The sequence below is a fragment of the Schistocerca americana genome, chromosome 5, assembly GCF_021461395.2.
Source record: "Schistocerca americana isolate TAMUIC-IGC-003095 chromosome 5, iqSchAmer2.1, whole genome shotgun sequence".
NCBI classification, from domain to species: domain Eukaryota; kingdom Metazoa; phylum Arthropoda; class Insecta; order Orthoptera; family Acrididae; genus Schistocerca; species Schistocerca americana.
The window spans coordinates 184,081,447-184,107,912 of NC_060123.1; the positions used below are offsets into that span (position 1 = coordinate 184,081,447).

Here is a 26,466-nt window from a genome sequence, read left to right on the forward strand (position 1 = left end):
ATCCATTTTTGGCACACTGTACACCAAAACACAAATGCAAACATCACTTGACAATTTTTCCCTAGAGGCTTAAACTGGAGGTGATCAATGCAGATGACATTTGTACCAGCTAACTTAACTGCTGGCATGTCCAGTAGAAGCAGTGTATTTGAAAGGAGGATTTACTACACAAAATGGTGTAATAACAATTTACAGTCTCGTGAAAATTGGGCCTGGTGATCTGATGATATAACATATGCCTTGAAACTGAACATTAAAAAGTCCCTGTCTCAATTCCAAATATCATAACTAGTAATATACACAGACTGTAAAGGATTTGTTTCAGATCCATCAAAAACTTGTTTTTTAAAATTAATCTGTTTACTGAAAGCATAACAGTCCATTTTTGCTCAACTGTTTATTTCTTTTCTTATCCATCCATCAGCTGTCCTAAATAATAATAAATAAATAAATTTGAAAATAAATAAAATAAATCAAATAAAATTGACAACTGGTTCCATGGTTCATTGTTAATTTATACTGTTTCCTTTTTCATTTGTTGATTACATATTTTTTAGTCCTATAGTAATAGATGTTCATGCCATACTTTTACATTTGCTCTTTCTTTTTATCCACTGTTGATATCCAAGAGGGGGGATTGTAAAATTTTAATTTGCATCTCAAAAAATCAAGGTGTGGCAATGAAACTTGTTGATGGTGTTACGCCTTTTCTGCATTTTCATCTTTCACTGTGACACATTTTTTCTCAACAGTGAATGCCTTGGAAATCTGCATTTTGGCTGTTCGTGAAACATTCCAACTGAAAAATTACCTGGAAATGCCTGCCACACAATGGTTTCTTCATCCGAGGAAAGAAGCAGGAGTCACTGGGTGCAATGTCAATAGAGAATGGTGGGGTGGAGGGCAGGGGGTGGGGGGGGGGGGGGGGGGGGGGAGGCAAGGCAGTATTTGATAGCCCAGAGAAGCAGCATGTGTGACTATGTTCTGTGCGGAATGAGCTGGGGTGTTGTTGTGGAGCAAAAACAAATCATTGGACAGCTTCGCATGGTGCTTCATCTTGACAGCCTCTCGTAAGCTTGTCAGGTTTCCTCTTATGAGCGTAATCTGTTAGCATCAACCTAGTACAATCCCAAAAAGACTTTGTTTCACCATGCCTGATGATAATTGGGTCTTTGCCTTTTTTTGGCAGTGGTGATATGCATTTCCTTTTCTTGCTTTGATCCTTTGTCTTTGGGTCATAGTGACACACCCAGCACCTGTCCTCGGTAATAAGGCGGCTAAAAAAGTCGTCTGAACTGACAGGACAGTTGCAGTGTTATTCTGCCACTTTGGTTCAGTGGACATTTTGCAGTGGTGCGAATAGTCATGGCAACCAGTGGGTTGTGAGCTTCATCATGTTCAAAATGTTATGCAAGAATTTGAAAACTAATCCACCATTCAGTTTGATTTTTTTCCTCTATCACCCCCATTATGAGTGTCTAATGGTCGAGCACTGGGGCCTCCACTTATCTTGTGATCCATAGTTCTTCATAGAGAGATGATCTGTCAGTTTGTCCTTCAACACTGGTTGACAACACTGGGAGTGTCTGTGCCATCTTACTATGCGTGTGATGATGGTATATTGTTCCTTTACACTCCCAGTAACTCAGCATGGATTGCTGCAGCAGTGTTCCTCTTCAAAAGCAGAAAATTAATTGCCACACGATACTCCACTTCATCAACAGACTGCACCATTTTACTGTGGCTCCTCCAGCAGCATGTTATGCTACTGGGGTGTGGCAGTTTCAACACGTACCTGGGCTGCACACATGTCCTTGCAAATAAACAAATATTTAAGTATATAACTTTTTTTGTGGTATGATTAAAACTTTGGCTACTTTTTATACATTAGATGCAAACAGTACAGTGTCTTCAGCATAATGAAGATTGCTGAGATATACTTCATTAACATATATTTTTTCCTCATTTGTCCAGTTTAGGGATATGAATGCTTTCAAGACTAATAATGGGGGATAAAAAAGTGACTGTTGCAGAAAATGTATGAAGCTATGTAAATTGCGTGGAAAACTTATTATGTATCCACCGCCCTCTTTTCATTCAAATATTAACCCATTTGTCATTCTGTCGCACATTATTATACATTACCCACTGCGCTTTTGGGGGCTAGAATAGACCTGCAGCCCTTCTTTGCTCATCGTAAGAGTCTATTTTATTGGGTCAAGTTTTTTACCTTGGTCTTGTGACTGTTCTTCAGACTTTTGACAGTTTTTGCTCTTTTTCACTTTTTTGAATGCTTTTTCCCCTCACTTTTTTTCGAGTTTTAAATTCTGGTCCCCTTTTTGGGCTTGACGTCTACTTTCCAAATTTTATTGAAGTACGGGCCATTTGGGGAAGGATTTTGTACTGTGGTGCATTAACTCTTCACTGTGTGCTGTTATCTTTTGCACCTGCCAGTCAAGTGGACCTACCTCTGCACCCGAAATCCAGTGCAGTAGACAGTCCGTCATGGTGAGGTTGTCATGTACTCTCTCAGTGGTAGCCCCCTGACAATGCAGGTATTGCACTGCCGATGCCTAAGCTGTGATCTCCCCGTGTCAGCCAAAGAGTAAGTGCCTATCTGCTTTGGGGTACTAGGACTCCGGGCAATGTCTACTGCACCAGGTGGCCTTTGCCTTGGTGGAGTGGTGCTCACAGCAAGAGCCTCTGATTGGAGTGAGTGGCATCGGGGTGAATGATCTACAGTGAAAAGGATTAAACTTAATGGTGGCCATGTCAACAAGGCAGTTTCATCAGTCAGGAACAGTGATTTTAATATAGAAGTTTACAGTCCTACGGCATTTCTGTGATTGACCATGCCTCAAGACGAGAGCCAGGCAAGGAGAAATGGAAGTGAACAGTTTGCCGAGTTCTTGATTTGTTCCCACGCTGACGGTGGTTCTTTCACTACAGCATAGTCAGTTTTTTTTTATTGAAAATATTGAAGATAGGTTTGGGGAGGTTGCAGCACTAGAGAAGATGGTAAATTGATCTTCGATGATAAAAACATCACACACCAACTAATCACTGGCAGTTAAGGCCTGTGCCAAGCTAGGAGATATGCCAGTCACCTCTTCTTCTCATAACAAGCTCAATAGAACTCAAGGTATTCTCTTCCATCAGGATCTAACACTACAGACTTATAAAGAGATGTGTGCTAATTTGGCACTATGTGGAGAACATTTTGTTTGCCGCATCCAGAAGGGACCAAAGGAGAATAGAGTGGACACTGGAGCTTTTATCGTAGCCTTCAACAGCAACATTTTACCTGAGAAGGTTAAGATCTTTGACGTTGGGACACATGTCCTCATGCTGCTCTAATGAGGCTATCTGTAGGGCATTTGGATGGGTGTCCCACGAGGGCAGCCCTTGTGACCAACCCACTCAATGTGTCAACTGTTCAGAACCACATCCTCCTCATGCATCACAATTCTCATTGTTCAACAGGAAGTTGAAAATTCAGGAGTGTAAAATGCTTGACAGCCTATCTTACAAAGAGGCAAGGAAAAAGTTGGAAAGACTTCATATGGCTGATATGGTCTCCAGTTTAGCAACTGTCATGTCACAGTCCATGCCTCACACGATGACAAGGTCTCGCATGACACCACCTGGCCCTGGTCATATTCCAGAGCCTGCACAATGGTTGGGGGAGGGAACATCAGCTCCTTCATCCTCTACACCTGTAGCACCAGTGGTTCCTGTACCATCAGTGTGGTCAGAGACACCTGTCAAAGTGCCCCCCTCTCAAGACAAGGACCAGTGGCCACAGGCTGCATGCCGGAGAACAGTCAGGTGCTCTTCTCTCCCAGAAGATAAAATGGGGAAATCTTCACAGAAATTGAAGTCTCAGAAGGATAAGAAGGATAATCAGGAAGGTAAACTGCTTTCTGAGGCCTCAGCCTTGAAACATTCAAGCCTATACAGGTCACCACTACCTGGTAGCAAACTAATCACACCCATATTTTCCATTTGCCACTTTCTCAGACCTCACTCCAACACTCCTTCAATGGAACTATAACAACTACTATCGCCATTCGACCAAACTAAGTCGTTTAATGGCTACTCACTCCATAATTGGTATAGCGCTTCAGGGAACACGGTTTATGGTAGCACACCTCTCTGCTCTGAAAAACTACAAACCCTATGGTACCAATTGCATTAATGTTCTGAGAGCATAAGTTGGAGTCTGTACCCTCATATGCTCTGGTATTTTCAATGAGCAGGTGCCTGTTACTACTCCACAAGAGGCCACAGCTGTTAGTGTCAACCTGTCAGTTTGGATGGCAGTATGTAATTTGCCTTTCCATTATCACAAGCTGTTAGAGTTAGTGGCACAGCTCCCAGTCCCCTTCCTCTTATTGGGGGATTTTAAAGCCCATAATCCTCTGTGGGATGGCGACACTACGTCTCACAGAGGCAGAGTAGTAGAACACCTCCTTTCAGAATTGGACATTGCCTGCTCAATGCTGGAGCTGCAACCCACAGAATGTTTTCAGGTATTGACCTTGCAATTTTCAGCCCGAGTATCATGCACCTGATTTAGTGGTGCGTCCATGGTGATCTTTTGTGACAGTGACTAGTTTCCTATTGTTCTCTCCCTCTCCACTCACAGACATATAGAACGTGCTCTACGTTGGTCACTTCAGAAAATTGATTGGCAGGCTTTCTCCTCTACAACTACTTTTGCAGCCAGTCATGTGATGCACAACTTGGAACAGGACACTACTGATACTATTACTCATGCTGTAGCAGCAATATCATCTTACTCCTCCAGCTCATCCTGATGATCATAGGTCCCATGGTCGTCTGAAGACACAGCCGTAGCTATCAGGGGACACTTCAGGGTGATTCCACGGCAGAAGCACTGTCCTTGTATGGATAATTTAATAGCAATCAAGAGCCTCTGGGCAAAGGCGCAGTTTGTAATAAAGGAAAGGGAGCAGGAGTTTTGGGAGCAATATGTCTCAACTGTGTGATCTCACTGCTCATTGTCAGAAGTATGGACTAAACTCCACTGCATTTGCAGCCATACACCGCCCATAGCAGTTCCTGGCATCCTTGTCAATGGTAACATCTGCTCTGATCTCGTGGTATTTGCCGAATGTTTTGCGGCACACTTCACTGAAATGTCCACTTGCAGTAATTACCATCCTCATTTTCTGACCCAGAAGCAGCTTATTGAGCACCGCCCACTGTCACTCCATGCATACAGATATCTATCATATAATGTCCCTTTTAGTGAATGAGAGCTTTGCAGTGTGTCAAGATATGGCCGCTGGACCCGACAAAATCCACAACCAAATGCTCAAGCTTCTTTGTGCCGACAACATGCAACGTATCCTTGGGCATTTTAATTGGATTTGGCGGGAGGGAGTATTTTCCTCTCGATGGTGGGAAGGTACTATTATTCCTGTTCTGAAACCGGGAGAGAACCCACATATTTTAACTAATTACCGAATGGGCTGTGTAAGCTATTCAAATGAATGGTCAACTGCTGTCTTTGTTGGTGCCTTGAAGCTGGAGGGCATATATCAAGACTCGAAATCGTCTTTCGAGCTTTTTGTCCACCAAAGATCATCTGGCTCATTTGAAATCCACGGTGTGCAATGCTTTTGCACATCACCAACATTGATTGGTGTGTTCTTTGATCTAAGGCGTAATAGACCATCTGATGACATCACATCCTACCTATACTGCACGAGTGAAGTTTCCAGAACAGTTTACTTATTTTTATCGATAATTTCCTATCTCTCAGTGTTTTTTTTGTCCAGATAGGTTCGAATTTCAGCAACCAGTATGTACAGGAAACTGGAGCATAACTCTGTTCACTATCGCCATTAATGGTATCGTAAATGCAGTGGGCACCACAGTCTCTCTGTCACTGTACACAGATGATCTTTGCCTGTACTGTGCCTCTACGTCACTGCGCATCACTGAGCACCAACTTCAGGGCGCTGTCTGGAAAGTCTATGACTGGACCCTAAAACACGGCTATCAATTTTCTCCTGCAAAATCATGAGTTAACACATTTTTGTCACTTTCAGACTGTGCACTTGCACCCAGACATACATCTTGGTGACCAGTTACTTGAAGTCACTGAGACTTGGCAATTCTTAGGTATTTTATTTGACAACAAGCTAACTTGGCTGCCGCATGTCCACCAGCTAAAGGCAAATTGCATGAAGAAGCTGAATGCGCTCTGTTTTCTTAGTTGCTCCTTGTGGGGTGCGCACTGCACAGTTGTTCTGAGAGGGTTTTTTGTTGAAAATATTGAAGATAGGTTTGGGGAGGTTGCAGCACTAGAGAAGATGAGAAATTGGTCTTTGCTGATAAAAACATCACACACCAACTAATCACTGGCAGTTAAGCCCTGTGCCAAGTTAAGAGATATGCCAGTCACCACTTCTTCTCATAACAAGCTCAATAGAATTCAAGGTATTCTCTTCCAGCAGGACCTAACACTACAGACTTATAAAGAGTTGCCTACGGGTCAGCAGAATCGTCTGCTCCGAGCTTGCTGGATCCTGTTCACCACACTTGTGTGCAGTTGACAACGGGGGCCTTCTGTATGAGCCCTGTTGACAGCCCCCAGGTGAAAGCCTGAGTCCCACCACTGCCGGTTAGTTGACAGCAGCTTCTGGCAAGTTACGTAGTCGCAGGCTGTCAGATGCCTACCCACCCATGTCACTCAACTCTGTTCCACAACCAACAATTCAGACTGTTTGTGCATCACTTGAAATTGGGTAGATCAGATGGGTTCCGACTCAATATTCTATTGTAGGACTTCCAGCAGCCTCTGTTAGTCTGTGTCCCTAGAGCTCCCTCTCGACATCGTCTCCTGTGAGCCCGAGAAGGATGCTGATCCTACTCTTCTCTGACACATGTTCCTTTCAATCCTCCACAATTATTCTAAATTGGTATACATCTACACAGACAGGGCAAAAGCCAACGACAGGGTTAGTTATGCTTTTACACCTGTAAGGAGACACGAGAAGCACTCTCTCCTGAGTGCCTGCAGTGTGTACACTGCAGAGTTGGTTGCAATACCTCGGGCTTTGGAGTACATCAAATCCCATGCCACAACAAACTTTCTGGTCTGTAGCGATTCCACAAGTTACTTAAAAGTTATAACCCTGTGGTATCCCAAAAATCTTTTGGTCACCAGCATCCAGCACCTACTGGCTGACCTCTACAGCTCTGGAAAGACAGTGACCTTCATCTGGACACACAGCCACATAGGCATTCAGAGAAATGAACTCACCGACCGCATAGCTAAAGACGCAGCTACATGAGATCAACTTGACAATGGGATGCTGAGCAAGAACTTAATGATTACAGCTTCAACACAATATGCAAAACAAGTTGAGAATGATCAAAGGGTGTTCTAAGGTGCAGCATACATCTTTTCAGTCCTCTTGGAAAGATGCCATTTTGTTGTGCCGACTATGTGTCTGCCACATGAGACTTGCCCACAAGAGACTCAACCATAAGTTCCTTCTGTATCAGGAGGATCCTAGTCACTGCAGCTGTGGTGGTGGGCTACTGATAATTGCGTATGTTGTGTGCGCCCTGCTGGTCGATCTGCGGCACACTCTCAGCTAGCCTATCTCACTACCTCAGATATTTGTGGATGGTGAGATGGCTACTACCAAAATTTTGCATTTTCTGAGGGAGAGAGGATTTTACACTAACCTATAATACTCCTCCACATCCAGTTGCAGGGGTGATTGTGGGGAGGAGAGCCTCCCCCAGTGGCGGATACTCCCAAAGTGACTGCAGGTTACTTTCTTACTCCTCACTTTGTTGTGCCTTTAGATCCTCTTGTGCAAGATGCTGCCTGGGTTATCTCTATTTTCTTTTACCTGTCGTGCTACAACTATTGTCATGCCATTTTAAACTCTTTGACTTGCTTATACAGTTTGAGCAATCAAGTCCCTTTTTTTCACTTTTTGGTTTTTACTTTTTTACGTGTTTCTCTTGTGCTAAGGAGGAACTGATGACAAAGTAGTTTAGTCCCTTTACAAACATAATCGTTGCCATCATCATACATTAATATGTGTCTGCCCAGTCCACTGACACAAAACACTAATGGTTCAGCTGGTACAGAGGATACATGCGCATTTGGTTCCTGTATGAAGTTTTAGGTACTATTAGTGAGTGTTTATTTGTACTGTTTCATGTAACTGTCTTGGTCTCTTTCTTTGAATTAATTGATAGTTTGCTAACTATAGGCTCACAATTGTTCATAGATTTAACTTTCATAAAATGTTTTGCGATAGGTCAGGTGAGCTCAAAGATGCTGCTAGAAAATGCTAAATGTAATTAATTTTCTGTAACAATTAGATGCGCTGCAAAGACTTAAACAAAATTTATAGCTTGATGAAGTTTAACCTTGACATTTCAAATTGCTTCCTGCCCTGCGAATAAGACTCCCCAACTATCTTTGCCTATCCTTATTGTAAATAAAAAGTGAGATTTTAAGCTGGTAGTCAAGAGTCTCCATTCTCAACTGAGTGCAGAGTTTTTCTGTGTGAAAGACTCTGGAAAATTACTAAACAGTCACCAGTGTCTTGTGATGTCACATACTTAGTAATCTCATGAGGTTAACCACACACAACCAGACTTTGTCCATGAAGCAAATGCAAAATTAAATAATTAAAATAAACAGTATGGCTGCCAGATACCAGCATTGTTGTAATGTGAGACACAAACAATAGTTTGATGGGCTGGCAGCATGTGTTGGGATGTCAGATCCCAGAGGAGGGGCAACAACCACAAGGAGGGCGGGTCTCCCCCGCAGTGAGGCCTGGACAGGTACTGACAAAGGAGGAGAAGATGTCGGCAGACCCACAGCTCTCGCCATAGAGTGAGGATGCAGCTGATCATGGTGATGGGGGTGGCCACGGCAGGTGTGGACTGTGGCTGGGATGCACTTCGGTTGGTGGCTGCATCCTCGAGCACAGACCATGCAGCCCAGAGTGAACTGTGATAAGTAGAGACTGTAGTATAGAATGGTACAGTTTGGTGGTGGCCATTAATCTTGGTGGACAGCTGGTTGGTGATAATGTCATCATGAAAATATCATCAGTGAACCTGAACCAGACAAGGGGTTTTGGGACACTAGGAAGGTTTTCTCCCGCCAGCTCATAAACAGATTGATGTAGGAGGGTGCCATGTTAGTGCCCATGATTGTGCCACAGGTTTGTTTATCTATCTTTTCTCCAAAGAAGGAGTACTTATGTGTGAGTATGCAATTGATTAGATGTATAAGGATTAAGTATCTTAGAAGAAAGATTAAGGAAAGGCAAACCTACATTTGTAGCATATGTAGACTTAGAGAAAGCTTTTGACAATGTTGATTGAAATACTCTCTTCCAAATTCTGAAGGTGGCAGGGGCAAAGTACAGAGAGCGAAAGGCTATTTACAATTTGTACAGAAACCAGATGGCAGTTACAAGAGTCGAGGGGTATGAAAGGGAAGCAGTGGTTGGGAAGCGAGCGAGACAGGGTTGTAGCCTATCCCCGATGTTATTCAATCTGTATATTGAGCAAGCAGTAAAGGAAACAAAAGAAAAGTTTGGAGTAGGTATTAAAATCCATGGAGAAGAAATAAAAACTTTGAGGTTCGCCGATGACATTGTAATTCTGTCAGACAGTGAAGGACTTGGAAGAGCAATTGAACGGAATGGACAGTGTCTTGAAAGGAGGGTATAAGATGAACATCAACAAAAGCAAAATGAGGATAATGGAATGTAGTCGGGTGATGCTGAGGGAATTAGATTAGGAAATGAGACACTTAAAGTAGTAAAGGAGTTTTGCTATTTGTGGAGCAAAATAACTAATGATGGTCGAAGTAGAAAGGGTATAAAATGTAGACTGGCAATGGCAAGGAAAGCGTTTCTGAAGAAGAGAAAATTGTTAACATAGAGTATAGGTTTAAGTGTCAGGAAGTAGTTCCTGAGAGTATTCGTATGGAGTGTAGCCATGTATGGAAGTGAAACGTGGACGATAAATAGTTTGGACAAGAAGAGAATAGAAGCTTTTAAAATGTGGTGCTACAGAAGAATGCTGAAGAATAGATCGGTAGATCACATAACTAATGATGAGGTATTGAATAGAATTGGGGAGAAGAGGAGCTTGTGGCACAACTTGACTAGAAGAAGAGACCGGTTGGTAGGACATTTTCTGAGACATCGAGGGATCATCAATTTAATATTGGAGGGCAGCGTGGAGGGTAAAAATCGTAGAAGGAGACCAATAGATGAATAAACTAAGCAGATTCAGAAGGATGTAGGCTGCAGTAGGTACTGGGAGATGAAGAAACTTGCACAGGATAGAGTAGCATGGAGAGCTGCATCAAACCAGTCTCAGGACTGAAGACCACAACAACAACAACAATAAGGAATGAGGTAATGGGTCATTTCCCTGTGGAAAACTCAGGTGTAAGACCTGCTCAAGTCGGCCACTGAGCACATTCTACTCCAGCCATGTTGAAGGCATTCCTTTCCCAACAGAGGCAGGTTCCATTTGTGAAAGCAACCATGTTACATATCAGCTCTGCTGCAATTTTTACGTAGCATTTTATGTGGACATGGCCGCAAACCAGCTGTCTATTAGAAGAAATGGCCAACTTCCATCTGTGGCCAAGAGAAACATTGCGCTGCTGAGCACAGCATGCTCAGTTTCAATGTCTGCTTCACAACTCATGCCATCTGGATCCTTCCCCCCTCGCAGCAAAGCGTTCCTGAACTATGTACAGGGGATTTATCCATGCAGCACATCCTGTGTTCCTGAGATCTTCCTGGTCTCAGTCTTCACTAACTTTCTGCACCAATAGTCTTTTCCACACTGTCTCCCCTCCCTCTGTTCTGTCACCCTCTCCCAATCCACTCCCTCACGTTGTCAGCATTGCACGCTGCACAAATGCACCAGCTCTGGTGCCTTTGTCATATATCTATACCATGCAACTGCTGCTTCTCCCTCCCACTTTCCTATCTTGCGTACCTGCTACCTCCTTCCCAGCTGTTAGCTACCCTTCCCAAACCCTTCCTGCCACTCCCTGCCTCTTTCCTCTCTCACCTGCCCCACATGAGCCAACATATCAGTCCAGTCTACCTGACAAATTGCCATCCCCACATTGTGCATTCAGCCACTGCGTGGAATGGCCACGTGGTTTGAGGCATCATGTCACAGACTGCACAGCCACTCCCGCTGGGGGTTCGTGTCCTCCCTCGGGCATGGGTGTGTGTGTGTGTTGTTGTTAGCGTAAGTTAGTTTAAGTGTGTGTGAGTCTAGGGATCAATGACCTAAGCAATTGGGTCCCTTAGGAGTTCACACATATTTTAACATTTTTGATTTGCATTCAGCCAGCACAATATAGCTGTCCATAGTCAAACAATTCATGTAAACTTACTAAAGTCTCCCATCTTGTTAGTTTGATATTAACATTTGAAAATTGAAATTTTGCCTTTGGGAACCATTTTTTTAGGGGGGGGGGAGGGAGGGAGGGAGGGAGGGAGGGAGGGGGGGGGGGGAGAGAGAGAGAGAGAGAGAGAGAGAGAGAGAGAGAGAGAGTGTGTGTGTGTTTAAATATATAATTCATCATATATTTTCATTTGTTCTCAGGGAGTGACGTAGCTATTTCAGCTACAGCTTGGGATGGCAACCTTTCTGACACTAATAAGGTAAATTAATTTTCAAACAGTCTTACTGTAAATAACAATAATGTTAGCAATGGTACAGCATTTGTTATCTCCTATTTACTAAGCAGCTCTCTTCAGTAACACACCTATTTAATCTTCAGTATAATCTGTTGATGAGCCACTGTTTGTTCAAGTGAATGATTATGCTTACATTTATTGGACTTGAAAGTTATTGTTGTTATTGTAACTGGATTGTCACTGTTATTATTTCTTTTAATCATTTCGTGTGTCATAATTCTTTCTCCTCATAATTTTGAAATTTGGCAAAAAATACTCATCATCATTTACAATGATTCTCAGTGAAAATGTGACTGAACTAACTTGTTTTAGGAGTTCCAAAATGTGCTTTTTCCAGTTTAAATTCTTACCACTTTGGACACATGAAGATCTTGAAATTTCTACCACATTTATTATTTTCGTACCGTGTGCTATACTTATCATTGATTTAGTGCCTCTAGATGTGCATAACTGCGTCTTTTTAAAATTGAGGGTGAAACAATTCGCAGAAAACCAGCCAACAATACTTACAAGAACATTGTTTACCATATATTATGTATCAGTATATATGGTTGGATTACAATACTAATTTCATCTGCCGAAAGATCTAATTCTGCATGTTGTATATTATGAGAAGATGGTTTAAATGGACCTAAGATTTGCCCCAGTTGGAATTTTGTCCCTGGCCTATACTGGTTGAATTATTAAGTGCCATGACGTTATCCATTGGTTGGCTATACTATCAGTCCCATAAAATTTCTATTTATCGTGGAGAATACTATGATTCACACGGTCAAATGCCATAGATGGATCACAAAAAATACCAACCAGTGTGGTATTTACTGCTTGTGAAATCTGGTGAGTGAACATGTAAATGGCATTCTCAGTAGAGAAACTCTTCTGAAACCCAAACTCTGATTTGCTGAGGATATTATTGTTACTAAGGTGAGTTACTCTTACAGAATTCATCACATTCTCAAAAGTCTTGGAAATGATGTCACTTCGTTAAAACCGTGTGTAACATAACACATTTTGACTTTTTTCCCATCCTGCCACAGTTACAAAACAATGCTCACAATGCCCTGAAATGTTACTAAGAACTGTATGGTCTAATGATAACGTAAAACGGATAATGGGGAAAATAAAATTCACCCTCAATTTTTAAAAGATGCAGTTAAGCACATCTCGAGGCACTAAATCAGTGATAAGTATAGCACACAGTACGAAAATAATAAATGTGGTAGAAATTTCAAGATCTTCATGTGTCCACAGTGATAAGAATTTAAACTGGAAAAAGCACATTTTGGAACTCCTAAAACAAGTTAGTTCAGTCACCTTTTCACTAAGAATCATTGTAAATGATGATGAGTATTTTTTGCCAATATTCAAAATTGTGAGGAGAAAGAATTATGACACACAAAATGATTAAAAGAAATAATAACAGTGACAATCCAGTTACAATAATAACACTAACTTTCAAGTCCAGTAAGTATAAGCATAATCATTCACTTGAACAAACAGTGACTCATCAATAGATTATACCGAAGATTAAATAGGTGTGTTACTAGTTGCAATCATTTCAGAAACCATAGTAAAATTTTGAGTAAGCAATCTCTGTAAGATGATTTTCTACTTACTTTGAATCTCTTGCGGATAATTTAATACTAGGTTCAAGCAGCAGGATACAGTTATAAAATAAAACTAAATTTAATTGTGTTAGAGGAGAAATTAATGAGCTTTTATCTTCTAATTTCATGTTACTTGTTTCTCAGATAGTAAGAGAAGGCAGATCTAGGGATTTATTCTGTCTTTTAGTCATGTGTAGCACATTCTCACATACAAACACTCTTTTACTTCTTACAACATGTAGATTTTTCATACTCGTGAAGAAGGTGTGCGTTAAATTCATACTGTTATCATCAACTATAGGCTTCAACTTATTTCTGCTCTTTTAAAATTTTTGAGAACAGTATGCCTTGTCATCATTCAGAAAAATCGTTCTCTGATTTCAGTGTATAATTATATCAGAAACAGCTTACTTTTTAAAAATTTCAGATGTTTACAAAACTGTATTTTTGAAAATTTTTGTAAATTGTAGATAATCTACTTAATAGCAAATTAGAATTTGTGATTCACAGTTACTACCAGAGGATAGATCACTCCAAATTTCAGTATCAATGCAAATAAACATACATTTTTGAGGATTTTCAGAAGTTGGCACTGTCCTGTGCATAATCTAATTTGTAGTAAATTGGCATTTGTGATTTGGTTACTGTAGCAGATATTGCTACTAAAATACTGTATTACAGCTAGTTTTCCCTTAAAGACAACTGTATGTTATCTAAATTTATTGTAAATTAATTCTATTTTTGAATATATTAACGACTACAATAACCTCAAAAAGTTTTAAGAAACTGAGAAATTTTACCACACGTATTTCTGTTGCCTTGATAGAAACCTCATTTTGTATATTTGCTTCTATTCTTATAGGAATTAGTAAGTTTTTAACTCAAGAGATTAACAGATAATTGGCAGGCTTAGTTTTAAATTGTTGATCACAGTCCTGTAAGAGCTGTTCAAAAGGTATCTGACTTTTATTTATAAAATCAGTCTTTATTTAGGTACAATTATTTGACACTAGTTACCTTCAAAGTCATCCACGTCTCATCTTGTACACAGTTCTCTCAACACTGCTGCCACTGCTGGAATCGTCACTGGAAAATCTCATATGATATGGTTCAGAGCTGCTCCAGTCAGTTCTGGAGAATGCCTTTTCTTTTCTGAAATCTGGTTCCTTTGAATCTTTTTCAGTTTAGGGAAATGGAAATGAGCGTTTGGCGTCATTGGCCGGGAGGCCCCTCGCGGGGCAGGTCCGGCCGCCATATCGCAGGTCTTATTACAGTCGGCGCCACATTGGGCGACCTGCACGCCGGATGGGGATGAAATGCTGATGAACACAACACAACACCCAGTCCCCGAGCGGAGAAAATCTCCGACCCAGCCGGGAATCGAACCCGGGCCCAGAGGACGGCAATCCGTCACGCTGACCACTCAGCTACTGGGGCGGACAGTTTAGGGAAAAGCCAGAAGTGACTCATTGATAGGTCAGGGGAATAGGGAGGCTGACAAACCACAGCCATGTTGTGTTTGTCCAAAAAAAACCTGAATTAATTGAGAATGATGAGCAGGGTGTTGTTATGGTGAAGGTGCCAGCTGCCTGCTGACCACAAGTCTGGCTTTTTGCATCTCACAGCTTCATGAAGGTGACACAGGATCTCTTGGTAGTACTCATTATTGACATTAGTTCCTTCTGGGGCATACTCATGATGGACCACACCACCGGAGTAAAAAAATATAGTCTGCATGACTTTCAAATTACTGCATACTTGCCTCATATTTTTGGGTCTCAGCAATGATGAGGGCTCCCATTGCGATGACTGGAAGTTTGCTTCTGGCTTGTACCCATAAATACAGGACTAATCACAAGTGATCACTGTGTTAACAAAGTTGGGGTTGCTGTTCATAGTATCCAGCTTGTTCTGTTCAATCCCTGAATGAAGTTGCTTCTGCTCAGTTTTTAGCAACTTTGGTGCAAATTTTACTGAGGTCCTCCTGAGGTTCAAATGTTCCATTAAAATGAGTTGAATAGATCTAGTACTATTTTTAACCTTGACAGTAAGTTATCTGATCGTGATTCATCTATCCTGAATCATCAGGGTGCTTATGTGATCAGTAAAAACCTCATTTGTGGATGTTGAGGGCCAACCAAACTTAAAATTTGATGCAATAACGTTGTTCCATTTTTCCTGTCATATTGCCCACAAACCAAAATCTAGCAAATACCACTTACACATGTTCACTTGTCAATTGATAGGTAGTGACTGGTTGTTTCCACAGTCATAAAAAAAATTCGGCATGCATACTACGTATGCCAACAAACATAGAGAACTCATACAGCATGATTCCATTATTGGTTTCAACAATAAAAAATAATGTTGGATACTTTTCAAACGGGCTTCATATGTGCCACCAGCCACAATGCAGCCCCAATGTGAATGAATGCTGTTCCCAAACATGGGATGAGTCGGTTGATGTTCGTAAGCAGTTGAAAATCGCCCTGACTATTGTCAGACAATTGGCAGTGGCTGTGTATTGCTGTGTTGGAAGAGCTCTTGAGAGTCATGTACCTGTGGTACAGGTACCAAAGATATCTCCAGTACTATGTTCTCCTGTGGATCCTGTCTCCTCTGCAGAAGGTACAGAACCTGTCATTACTCATCCACTTGGCTGCATGTGGCGTTTCAGTGGTAGGTCTAGGAATCCTCTACAGGGTAGGTGGGGACCAGGGAGGACTAGAGGTGTTATACTGATCCTCCTAACCAACAAGTTTTAGGTGCTGTCTTTCACTGAAACTGATACTGAGCCAGTGGGACTCACTTCGCTTGTTTTGAGGAAACCTTTTTCATCCTGTGTTAGGAGGAGGCAAACACAAAAGGGGAACGGTCTACTAATCATCAGCAGTTCAAATGTATGGCAGATGTTGCAACCACGTGGGGAAATGGGAGCAAGGGACAGGAAAGGACACCAGGTGCACTCAGTGTGTATGCTGGGAGTTTCATTCAACATATTTGAAAGGCTATTGTGGCAGCCATTGAGGGAAGAGAGTGTAACCAACTGCAGATTGTGTCACATGTTGTAACAGACATAGCCAGTCACCTGGGCTCCAAGGTCATACTTGGATCATTCCAGTGACTGGCATATAAGGTTGAGAACACCTGAAAGAAGCTCACAATCTGCAGTATAGGCCCCAGAACACACAATTCACAGCATTGGCCTCAAAACTGACTGTGGCCCCTGGTTCTGAGTTGAGAGTGAGGACTGAATCAAAGATTTTGAAGGTATTGTGACAAAATAGGCCACTTCCTGGACGTCCACCATAGGGTTGAGAACTGTAGGGTCCCCCTAAATGGATCAGGTGTGCACTACACATCAGAGACTGCTGTCCAGGTAGCAAACTATGTGTGGGTTGCACACAAGGGTTTTCAGATTAGGAGACCTCCATCCAATCAAGATAACAATAGCTGTAGGAAACACAGAAGTATCACTGTAAGAAGGAAACCTGGAAGTATAAGTGACAATTGAAAGAAATGCCTCTCACAGGTGAGAGTATTATGATCCTAGTGGTTAACAGGCGAAGCATTTACAGCAGAGTGCCAGAGACTGAAGTGCTCCTGAAAAGGAGTGGAGCTCATGTACAATTAGTTACAGAAAGCTGGTTGAAACCTGAAATTGATAGCAGTGAGACTTTTTGCAAAGATTTAAGTGTGTATCAAGAGGATAGGCTAATGAGAAATGGAGGTGGTGTATTTGTCGCAGTAGACAAGGAACTCAAATCCAGTGAGATAGAAGTTGAAGCCACGTACGAGATTGTTTGGGCAAGAGTCAGTATCAGGGGGTGGTCATAAAATGGTAACTGGATCTTTTTTTCACCTACCAGACTCATCTCTTGATGTAATTGAAATCTTTAGAGAAGATCTCAGTTCCCTTGTACGTGAATTACCCAATCATACTGTAATCATTGGTGAAGACATTGTCTCCCAACAGTCAGTTGGGGAAAATGAGTGTTGTTAGTGGTGAGAATGATAAATGTCCTGTGAAACATCAGTAAATGCCTTCTCTGAAAACTAACCAGAGTAGATAGTTTAGAAGCCTACTCATGATGGAAATATATTAAATCTAATAACAATAAATAAACCTGACCTCTTTGAGGATGTCCACATTTTACCCAACTTGCACTTTTCTCACATGACATCATGACAGCCATGGATCAAGGCAGTGTGCAAGATAAAGTATTCTTCAGTTTAAAAAAATTTGACTCAGTGTCACATCAAAGTTTATCATCTAAAGACAATATTGTGAAAAGGATAGATTGCTACTCACCATATAGCGGAGATGTTGAGTCGCAGATTGGCCCAAAAAAAAGGCTGCTAAGACCAGACTGTGAGCAGCTGCGCATAATGGGAGAAGCAGTCTGGTTGGCGGGGGTGGGGAGGGATTGACAGGCGTTATGAAATTATAATGAAATCCAGACCTTTAGCTGCTTGCAGGCATTGATAAATATCAACGGAGACAGTTGAAAATGTGTGCCCCAACCGGGACTCGAACCCAGGATCTCCTGCTTACGTGGCAGACACTCTATACGCTCTATCCTACAGAGCCACCGAGGACAAGGAGGATAGTGCGACTGCAGGGACTTATCTGTGGCACATTCCCAGCTTACTGTACACACACTACATTTGTAGCACCCCTGCCCACTATGCGCATTCTTGTGGCAGTCAACTACCAATTCCTGTAAGTTTGAGCAATGTGAGTGCATCCGCACTGAAGAAGATCATTGGCCGGTAAGCCTCATCTATATGAAGATGGTATCTGTATTTTCAGACATGTCTGAAAGAACAGATACCATCTTCATAATGACAGGAGTAAAGTTGGACATGAGACGCTGCACTAACAATCAGTGTGGAATTGCAGTTGTATGTTGTGCATGGATAAGATGGTTGATACAGTGTTACTCGTAAGAAAGAGTGTGCAGTGCATTTTGGAAGGCAACCGGTGAAACAGAGGTAAGAAGAGAGATATTGGCAGACCCTGAGTATAGTAATGTGTTAGAAAGTAGTAACAGAGGAAAACAGTGCTGGATTACGGGATGGAAGGAAAGGTGTTAGGTAAAATCAAACAATGGAAAATCCATAATGGAAGTACAAGAGTCATTGACAGGTAGTGTCCTTGGTTTACTCCAGGGAAGTGTATTGCATCCCTTGCGATTCATATTATTATTTTTGTGGGCAATATTAATAGTAACCTCAGAATGTTTGCAGGTGATGAAGCTATCTATAATGAAATACAGTGTGGGAAAAAACTGCACAAACATCAAGTCAGATCTTGAAAATATATCAAAGTGGTGCAAAGTTGGGCAAATCACTTTAAATTTTAGGAAATGTAAAACTTTACACTTGAAAACAAAAAAACGTAGTATCCTACGACTATTTGGAATGGACCAACTCGTACGAATACCTGGGTGTAACACTTTGTAGGGATTTGAAATGATCACATAAGCCAGTTGTGGGTAAAGTAGGTGGTAGACTTCAGTTTATTGCTAGAATACTGGGTAAGAGCAATCAATCTACAATGGGGATTGCTTGCAAATCACTCCTGTGACTCTTTCCAGAACATTGCTCTAGTGTGTGGGATCCATACCAGATAGAACGAACAGGGGATACTGTACATATACAGAGAATGGCAGCAAAAGTGGTCACAGGTTTGTTTGACCCATGGGATAATGTCACAGAGCTGCTAAAGAAACTGAACTGGCATACTCTTGAAGATAGCCGTAAACTATCCCGAGAAAGTCTACTTCCAAAGTTTAAAGAACTGGCTTTAAATGATGACTCTAGGAATGTACTACAACCCCCTACGTATTGGTCACATAGAGGTTGGGAGGACAAGATTAGATTAATTACAGGGTGCACAGAGGCATTCAATCAATCATTGTTGCCGAGTGAATGGAACGGGAAGAAATGTAATAACTGGTACAATGGGAAGTATCATCTGCCATGCACTTCACATTGGTTTGCAGAGTATTAATGTAAATGTAGATGATATCTCTTTATTTTTGCTATTTGGTATGTAATTTACATGGTTGTGGTTCAATACAAATTCAGAATATTATTCAACATGTGACATGTCTCTTTCTTGCAGTATATTCCAAGTGCTAATGAAACCATAAAGGAAGATGCCGACAGTCCATTGGCGAGTGATAAAATTATTGCGCCATTGAAAGAATCTGTGTCAGAGGTTGAGAAGCTTGTGCGAGCAGGTAAGAGATCATTTATTCTGTTGTTGAATAAATTTTCATCTACAATGGAGTGTGCGCTGATTTGAAATTTCCTGACAGATTAAAACTGTGTGCTGGTTCCTATTGAGGATTATTTATTTTTAAATGTGGATAAATAGGTTGGATTTTTACTTCCTTCTCATATTTAAAGAAAAAATTGTATGCTATTTCACAGATTTTGTTAACTTTAATCTGAAACTACAATGTAACATTTGGATAATGTTTGCTCTTTTTCACCAGGTGAGCATGGTTTTCCAGTGGTTAAACCATAGATACAGTGAACAGCATAGTGAATGCGTTACCATAGACAAGAGAGACTCTCTGTAGCACATGTTTATATGCAGGGTGTCCCATTTATCTTGACCACTTGACCACCCTAAATAACTGTTTGTCCAGATGCAAATTACAAAATGTTTCAAGCAAATTGTTCTTTAGCCATCAGGGGAACATCAATCAGCATGATTGCCTTCATTGTAGCTTTAAATGATTAATGGAAAATCTCATATAAAGATGTGAAATAAATGCTAACAAAGAGATAGAGGAGCCTGCCAGTACTTACCTCAGCTCAGTACAGCCTCCATCCTTGCTACCCTCCCTGTTTACCTTTTCCTGTTGCTTCATAACCTGAGTTGTGAGTAACTAAATCCACTTTCCCTTCTTCCCTTTTTTCCCCTCTCTGCTCCCTGATGAAGGAACAAAGTTCCGAAAGCTAGGAATGTAAATTTTCTGATCTATCGGCTGTACTGAGCTGAGATAAGTACTGGCCAGCCCCTCTATCTCTTTGTTAGTATTTGTTTCATTGTAGCTTTGTTTTTTGCAAAGATATGAACTGTGGTATGTCTTTTTTAAATGGCACCCCGTATTTTTAATTCGGTAATTCATTTCCTCTCCTAAAGACCTATTAAAAAATCAGTGTACCATTCACTGAAACACAATTTTATTGGCTGTGAGCCTGGGATCACAAACTCATCCACTTGCTGGAGTTGTCAGAAAACAAATGAAAACCAAGTAAAAACATAACACAAAATTGACTTTGACTTTTCTGTACCATTTCCCAGGAGTAGAACTTTCAAAGGTGCTCAGAGTGGTGACCCTGGACACCGATACACTGGTGCACTCGTTGAATGAAAGAATTATTTACTGCTTGGAGTGTTACCTGCTGAAGAGAATTACAAGCAAGCACAATATGTTCTTGCATGTCCTCTGGAGTAGTTGTAGTACCGCGATAGACGTCTTTAATGCATCCCCAAAGAAAAAAGTCCAGAGGATTTAAATCAGGAGACGTAGCAGGCTAAGTAACTGTTCCTTCGTGACCAATCCATCTGGCAGTATACCTTCGGTTCAGAACACTATGTGCAGGCAAGGCATTACATGCTGGACATCCATTGTGTTGATAGCACATAAGCATTCTGGCTCTTAGTGGTTCTTCATCCAGAAGAGGAGGGAGAATTCATCTGAGGAGGTTGGCATATGCTGTGCTGTTTAGACTACCATTGATGAAATAAGGGCCAATAATTGTAGTTCCAAGCATCCCACACCAGAAGTTAACTCTCCACTGACGCTGTTGTTCCACCTGTGTAAGCCATTGTGCATTGTCGCTGGACCAATAATGCATGATCCTTGTATTTACCTGTCCTTTGTTTGAGAACGAACATTCACCAGTAAATAGAACATTGGAGAAGAAGTTAGGTTTGACAAGGATTTGCTGCTGTCCCCATGACAGAAATGTACACGATTCTGGAAATCATTCCCATGCAATTCTTGATGTAGGTGTATATGGTAAGAATGGAACCGGTGATGTGTAAGAATACAATGTACACTGGTTTCAGGAATGCCAAACTTGTGTTCAAGCTGTCGTGTGCTCACATGTGGATTCATAGCGATGGAAGCGAGAACAGTAACTTTGGCAGCTTCGTCTGTGTGAGTGCTATGATGATTGCGTTGTCATGGGTTGAAACTTCCCATTTCTTGAAGCATTGCAACAAGGTGAGAAAACATCCATCGGGAAGGTGGGTTCTTGTCTGGATATTGCTATCTGTACAGTCCCGCTGCCTGCATAGCATTTCACCTACCTTCAACAACAATAATAAAAGAAATGTTATGTCTATGCAGTTTGTAGGAAGGACAGCCTTTACTGTATGCCTACTCTACACAACAGTATTTAAAAGGACTAAACTACTGTACTAAATGTATCCGTACATAAGAAAACAGTATTGCAATTACTGTCCTGGTAACTTACATTCCCCATAGATGAGTAGCATTTCTACCTTCTCTTCGTTGGTGTACATTCTACTCGCACAGCTCTTCAACAACAATGGTTGATGGAATGATGGGTGTGCATTCTACTTATGTTTACATTTGTCCTCTGTCAACGTCAGCACGTGGATGTGTTCCCTTAACCCTAGTACCTGCACTAAGTGCTGGGAGCGTCAACGTCAAAGTTGTGTTATGTAATTAATAACTTTGTATTTCAGTGAGTGGTACACTGTGATACATTTTTGAATAGGTCTTTAGGAGAGGGAATGAATTACCAAATAAAAAATACAGGGTGCCACCCTGACGGCTAAAAAAATTTGCTTGAAACATTTTGTAATTTGCATCTGGACAAACAGTTATTTAGGGTGGTCAAGATAAATGGGACACCCTGTATATAGTAGCTCCACACATGATAAAGATATCGAAACAATGTCTGTAGTGATAAAAGAAATTATTCATGTGGGTTAAAGAAACAAAAATTTAATTGTGGTGAGGGCCTGAAACTTGATTCTAGGTAAAGGGAGAGAAGGGAAATGATAGGAGAACATGGGAAAAAACACACACTTTGAATAGTCCCAAGAAAAGCTTTCCTAATCAAATTACACTCAGGAGAGAGAACTGGATGTAACCCAAAGTAGAAAGCTCTGAAATATGAGGAGTATCCAAAAGGAAAGGTACAAAACAATGCTGTGGGTACAATTGAAGTATTTATTCAAAAGTAATCCCCAGAGGCCTGAGCATAACCATCACATTGTTTGATGAGCTGAGGGATTTGCTGTTCCCAGAGTTCCTGTGGCTTGGCAGTGAGAGGAGCCAGTCCTCCTCTGTGTCCTCCAGTTCCTCATCCGAGTAGGAGTGCTTCTCTTTGAGGTGTTCTTTTTGTGGACCGAACACACAGGGTGACATGTCCGGTTGCAAGGCGATTGCTCAAGCTGTTCCCACTTGAACTTCGTAAGACCTTGGAGACTGGATTGTTATGACATTTCATACCTTTTCATTTGACCACTCCTTGTACTTAATGAGGCATGGAATGAATATTGTTGGTAAATAGGGTGGGCATCGTAGGAGGGGGAGTGTTCATTGCAGTCTACAAAAACATTACATCTATTGTGGTTGAAACTGATTCTGACTGCAAATTTATCTGGAGGTGAGTATCAGTGTAGGGGCCTCCCTCCATGGGAGTATGAGGGCAGCAATCACATTTGCCCTTAGGTAAGTCTGACATTTCTTCCATTTACTTGTGTCAGACTTATGTTTTCTTTTCTGTCTCCCTCTCTTGGCCAACTTTTGCTTTCTTGATCTCAACAATATTTGGTTACAAGGCTGTTGGGGTGTCCTACATTTTCATTTTATAGTCTTTTCATAGGGAAGGGAGGTGTCTTCAGGCATAGTGAAGTGAACACTACCAGGAAAGTAAACCTCGATGTCAAATTGTAGTCCTCTAGGTTGGGAGTTGGGTGAGTGGGGGAGCACCCCATTATATGTAAAAACTTTCTAAGGTTCAGGACTCCAAAGTAAACCCTCAACACTTGAATGGAATAACATTATGACAGTTATTGGCAGGGAGAAGAACTCTTGGAGTTGATACATGGAATGCTCACAACATTGCAAATAAATGCACTGAATTAGAGAATGAAGTGAATCAACTGAATGTGCACATAATTGTTTTGTCCGAAACTAAGAAAAAGAGACAAAGAAATGAGAAATTTGAGAATTTCATCAATTTTTGGTCTGGAGTTGTTAGACATAAATGGACAAAAGCAGGTGTTTTCCTTCCAATTAACGAATCTATGAGCTCTTACATAAAGGATTACACATTTTTATATGATAGAATTGTCACCCTCACCATTACTTAACCAAGTTAAAAACCACCAAGAAATAATATGTTGTGTCCTGGCACAGGTCCCGGATACCAATATAGCGTTGGTCGAGCCTGCGTGGCGCAATCGGGACATTGACGACAATTATGGGTTTGTGGTTCCCTTTAACTAACCTTTATTATGGAGGTGAGAGGGAGTAGAATCTCCTGGACTGTCTAAGGGCGTGTAGGAGATGTAGATACATTAGACAATGCTTTCAATAGGTAGCGGGTACAAGGGGGGAATTGGCAGCACTGAACTGTCAAAAAAGTAAGGTGAGATTTCTCCTTTAACACAATTTATTGAACTAATATCACAAAGGACATGTGAGGTGTCAGACCCTTCCCCTTACTCTGTACACTTCTATAGATTTAGCCAGAATCTCCACTTCTCACTCTGTCGGAAACGACTACTCATGAGAACTACCAACTTTGAATTCACTCTTCATTTAAATAATGGACTCTTGTCCTATCTCACAGGAGAGAAGCACCAGCCAGTGGCTTGTTCCTTCTATTGCTGAAACTAACTGTAGAGTCTACTTGAGACAGAGACAAACTGTCCCTGTTCAAAACTATTCCAATGCAAAACTTCTACTTAACTGACAGTTGTAGTTGCATCCACCAGAGCATCACTGTCTTCTCGTAGTTGCAGTTCCTATAGACTCATCAGTAGCGGCTGCTACCTTCTCTGTGCTGCCAGGCCTCGTCTGCTTGTGTCCTCTTCAACTTCTGTGGCGACTCTGCTTCTTGCTGCTCGTGGATGCCCTTAAATACGCGTTTTGAAGGTCTGTCCTGCTCGGATGCAGCCTTCACATCTGCTTTCTCTAACTTATTTTTCGGTCTCCCCGGACATTTTGTCGCTGTGGACCTATATTGGTTTGGATTTGTCCGGCAGAGTCCTGGGGCGGAAAGTTCCTTCTCGCCCTCCAAGGCCCGAGAGACGCGCTGTTCATATCCTCGACGTGTTTACTAGCTCGGGCTATTTGTACTGTGTAACACTTTCCCTTCCGTGTCTGCGGAACTTCGGGTTTCACTGCGCGGCGTCCGTGTAAGAAATACTCGCTGAACCTTTACATTATGAATAGCTATGTCATTTTGTTAATTAAATCCTCTGGGGACGTGACAAATAATAGCAAATGACTTTAATGCGAGAGTAGGCTCACAAGAAATGATGTCATAGTACGAAGATATGTAGATAACGTTTTTAATAGTTCTGGAGAAAATCTTGTAGAATTCTGTAACGAGCATAATTTAAAAATTCTGAACACACATTATTCGCGTAAATATACTCACAGATATATGTGGGAACCACCCTCATTACAACAGAAATTGTTAATCACTTGCATCATAACTGTGGTTTGGTTCTAAAAGGGCCAATGTCAAGAATCTTAGTTTTAAGTTATAAGCTTTTGAATATTTTCTAACATTTTCTGACAACTACTAACAATATATTTGGCGCTATTGTTACTAACACTATAGTAAACCAACTTAACTAAAGCTTGTTTTTAAATAATAAATTTCTAGAATTTTCAGCTTTAAAATTAAAGGACTTAAGAGGACATTGCCCCTTTTTAACATCATGAACTCTCTTAAATTATTTGACATTGGCACTTGGGACATCAGTGTCAGGTAGAATGAACAACCAGAAACAGGTAATTTTAAGAAAACAATTTCCTTGTACTCATTAATTAAATCACTTTATTCATTCCTCAAGAATTTAATAACTGATAGCAACTGTTACATGTTCCAAAAATTACGTTTTATCACTCTTTGGTCTCATAATTGGGGGGGGGGGGGGGGGGGGAGACTGTTTATTCACATTTCTTAATATCATACAAATAATTTATGTACACTATGGTTGATATTGTAAAAGGGGAGAGAAAAAAATATATCAGTCATTTCCATCATCACCATCACCATCCTCATCCTCCCCTTCATAAGATATCTGTTTATCTCTTTCATCTGTGTATTGGCTCTCAGGTGATTGATGAACTGCATGTAGAACGGACAACTGCTTACATTAATGTGTGTAAGGAGATCCCTTAAGTCCTTTAATTTCTTTTCTGAGCTGGGTATGATAAAATCAGAAATAAGTGCAAGTTTTGACATCGACAAGCATTGAATTTTCTTTCTGTTCAGATCTATCATCTTGAATGGTTCTTCTGAGGAGTAGCTGTGTTTCTAGGAGACAATTCCTGACATACCTGAGTGATACTTCATCCATTTTATCTTATTCCAAACAATAGGATTCCTTTCCGTTTTAATTTTCTTGTACAGATAATGACTTCTCATCAAGTCTTTAAAGTTGTATAAGTCCTTTTGTTCCAGCTCTGTTGCAGTTATGGGTGGCTTTCAGGGAACCATGCATATAAATTTGGTCCAGTCTCTTGGCAGTTACACTTCAACAGTTGTTGTTTTCTTTGTATTCTCAAAGGCTGCGTGAATTGGGTCAGCTTCCAAGTGAGTATGTCCAACTTTAAGAAACTTGTGGTTGATTTACAGACGTCTTCCCTGAATCATGAATTCTTCCACTACTCTCAGAAACATGATGGCAATAAAAATATTTGTTTGTCCCGTACGCGAATCACTGTACGGGTGTACCCCAAAATTTTTGTCAGCCAGTATCATCAAATAATCATATAGACAAGAAGCTATTTCTTTGCCACCTCATCCCGCCACTGTTTCATTTCAAATGTAACATACTGGTGAACATTCTATATGTG

The 26,466-nt window shown here is 41.1% G+C and overlaps 1 protein-coding gene across 4 annotated transcripts in view; it reads left to right on the forward strand.

Annotated features, from left to right (window-relative positions):
- LOC124616689 (membralin) overlaps positions 1 to 26,466 on the forward strand; it is a 495,400-nt gene that overhangs the window by 70,120 nt on the left and 398,814 nt on the right. For all 4 annotated transcript variants that reach the window (XM_047145027.1, XM_047145025.1, XM_047145024.1 and 1 more), the window contains exons 5-6: positions 11,662 to 11,720; positions 19,494 to 19,611. In XM_047145027.1, the coding sequence (XP_047000983.1) occupies positions 11,662 to 11,720; positions 19,494 to 19,611 (177 nt within the window). The remainder of the gene's footprint in view (positions 1 to 11,661; positions 11,721 to 19,493; positions 19,612 to 26,466) is intronic.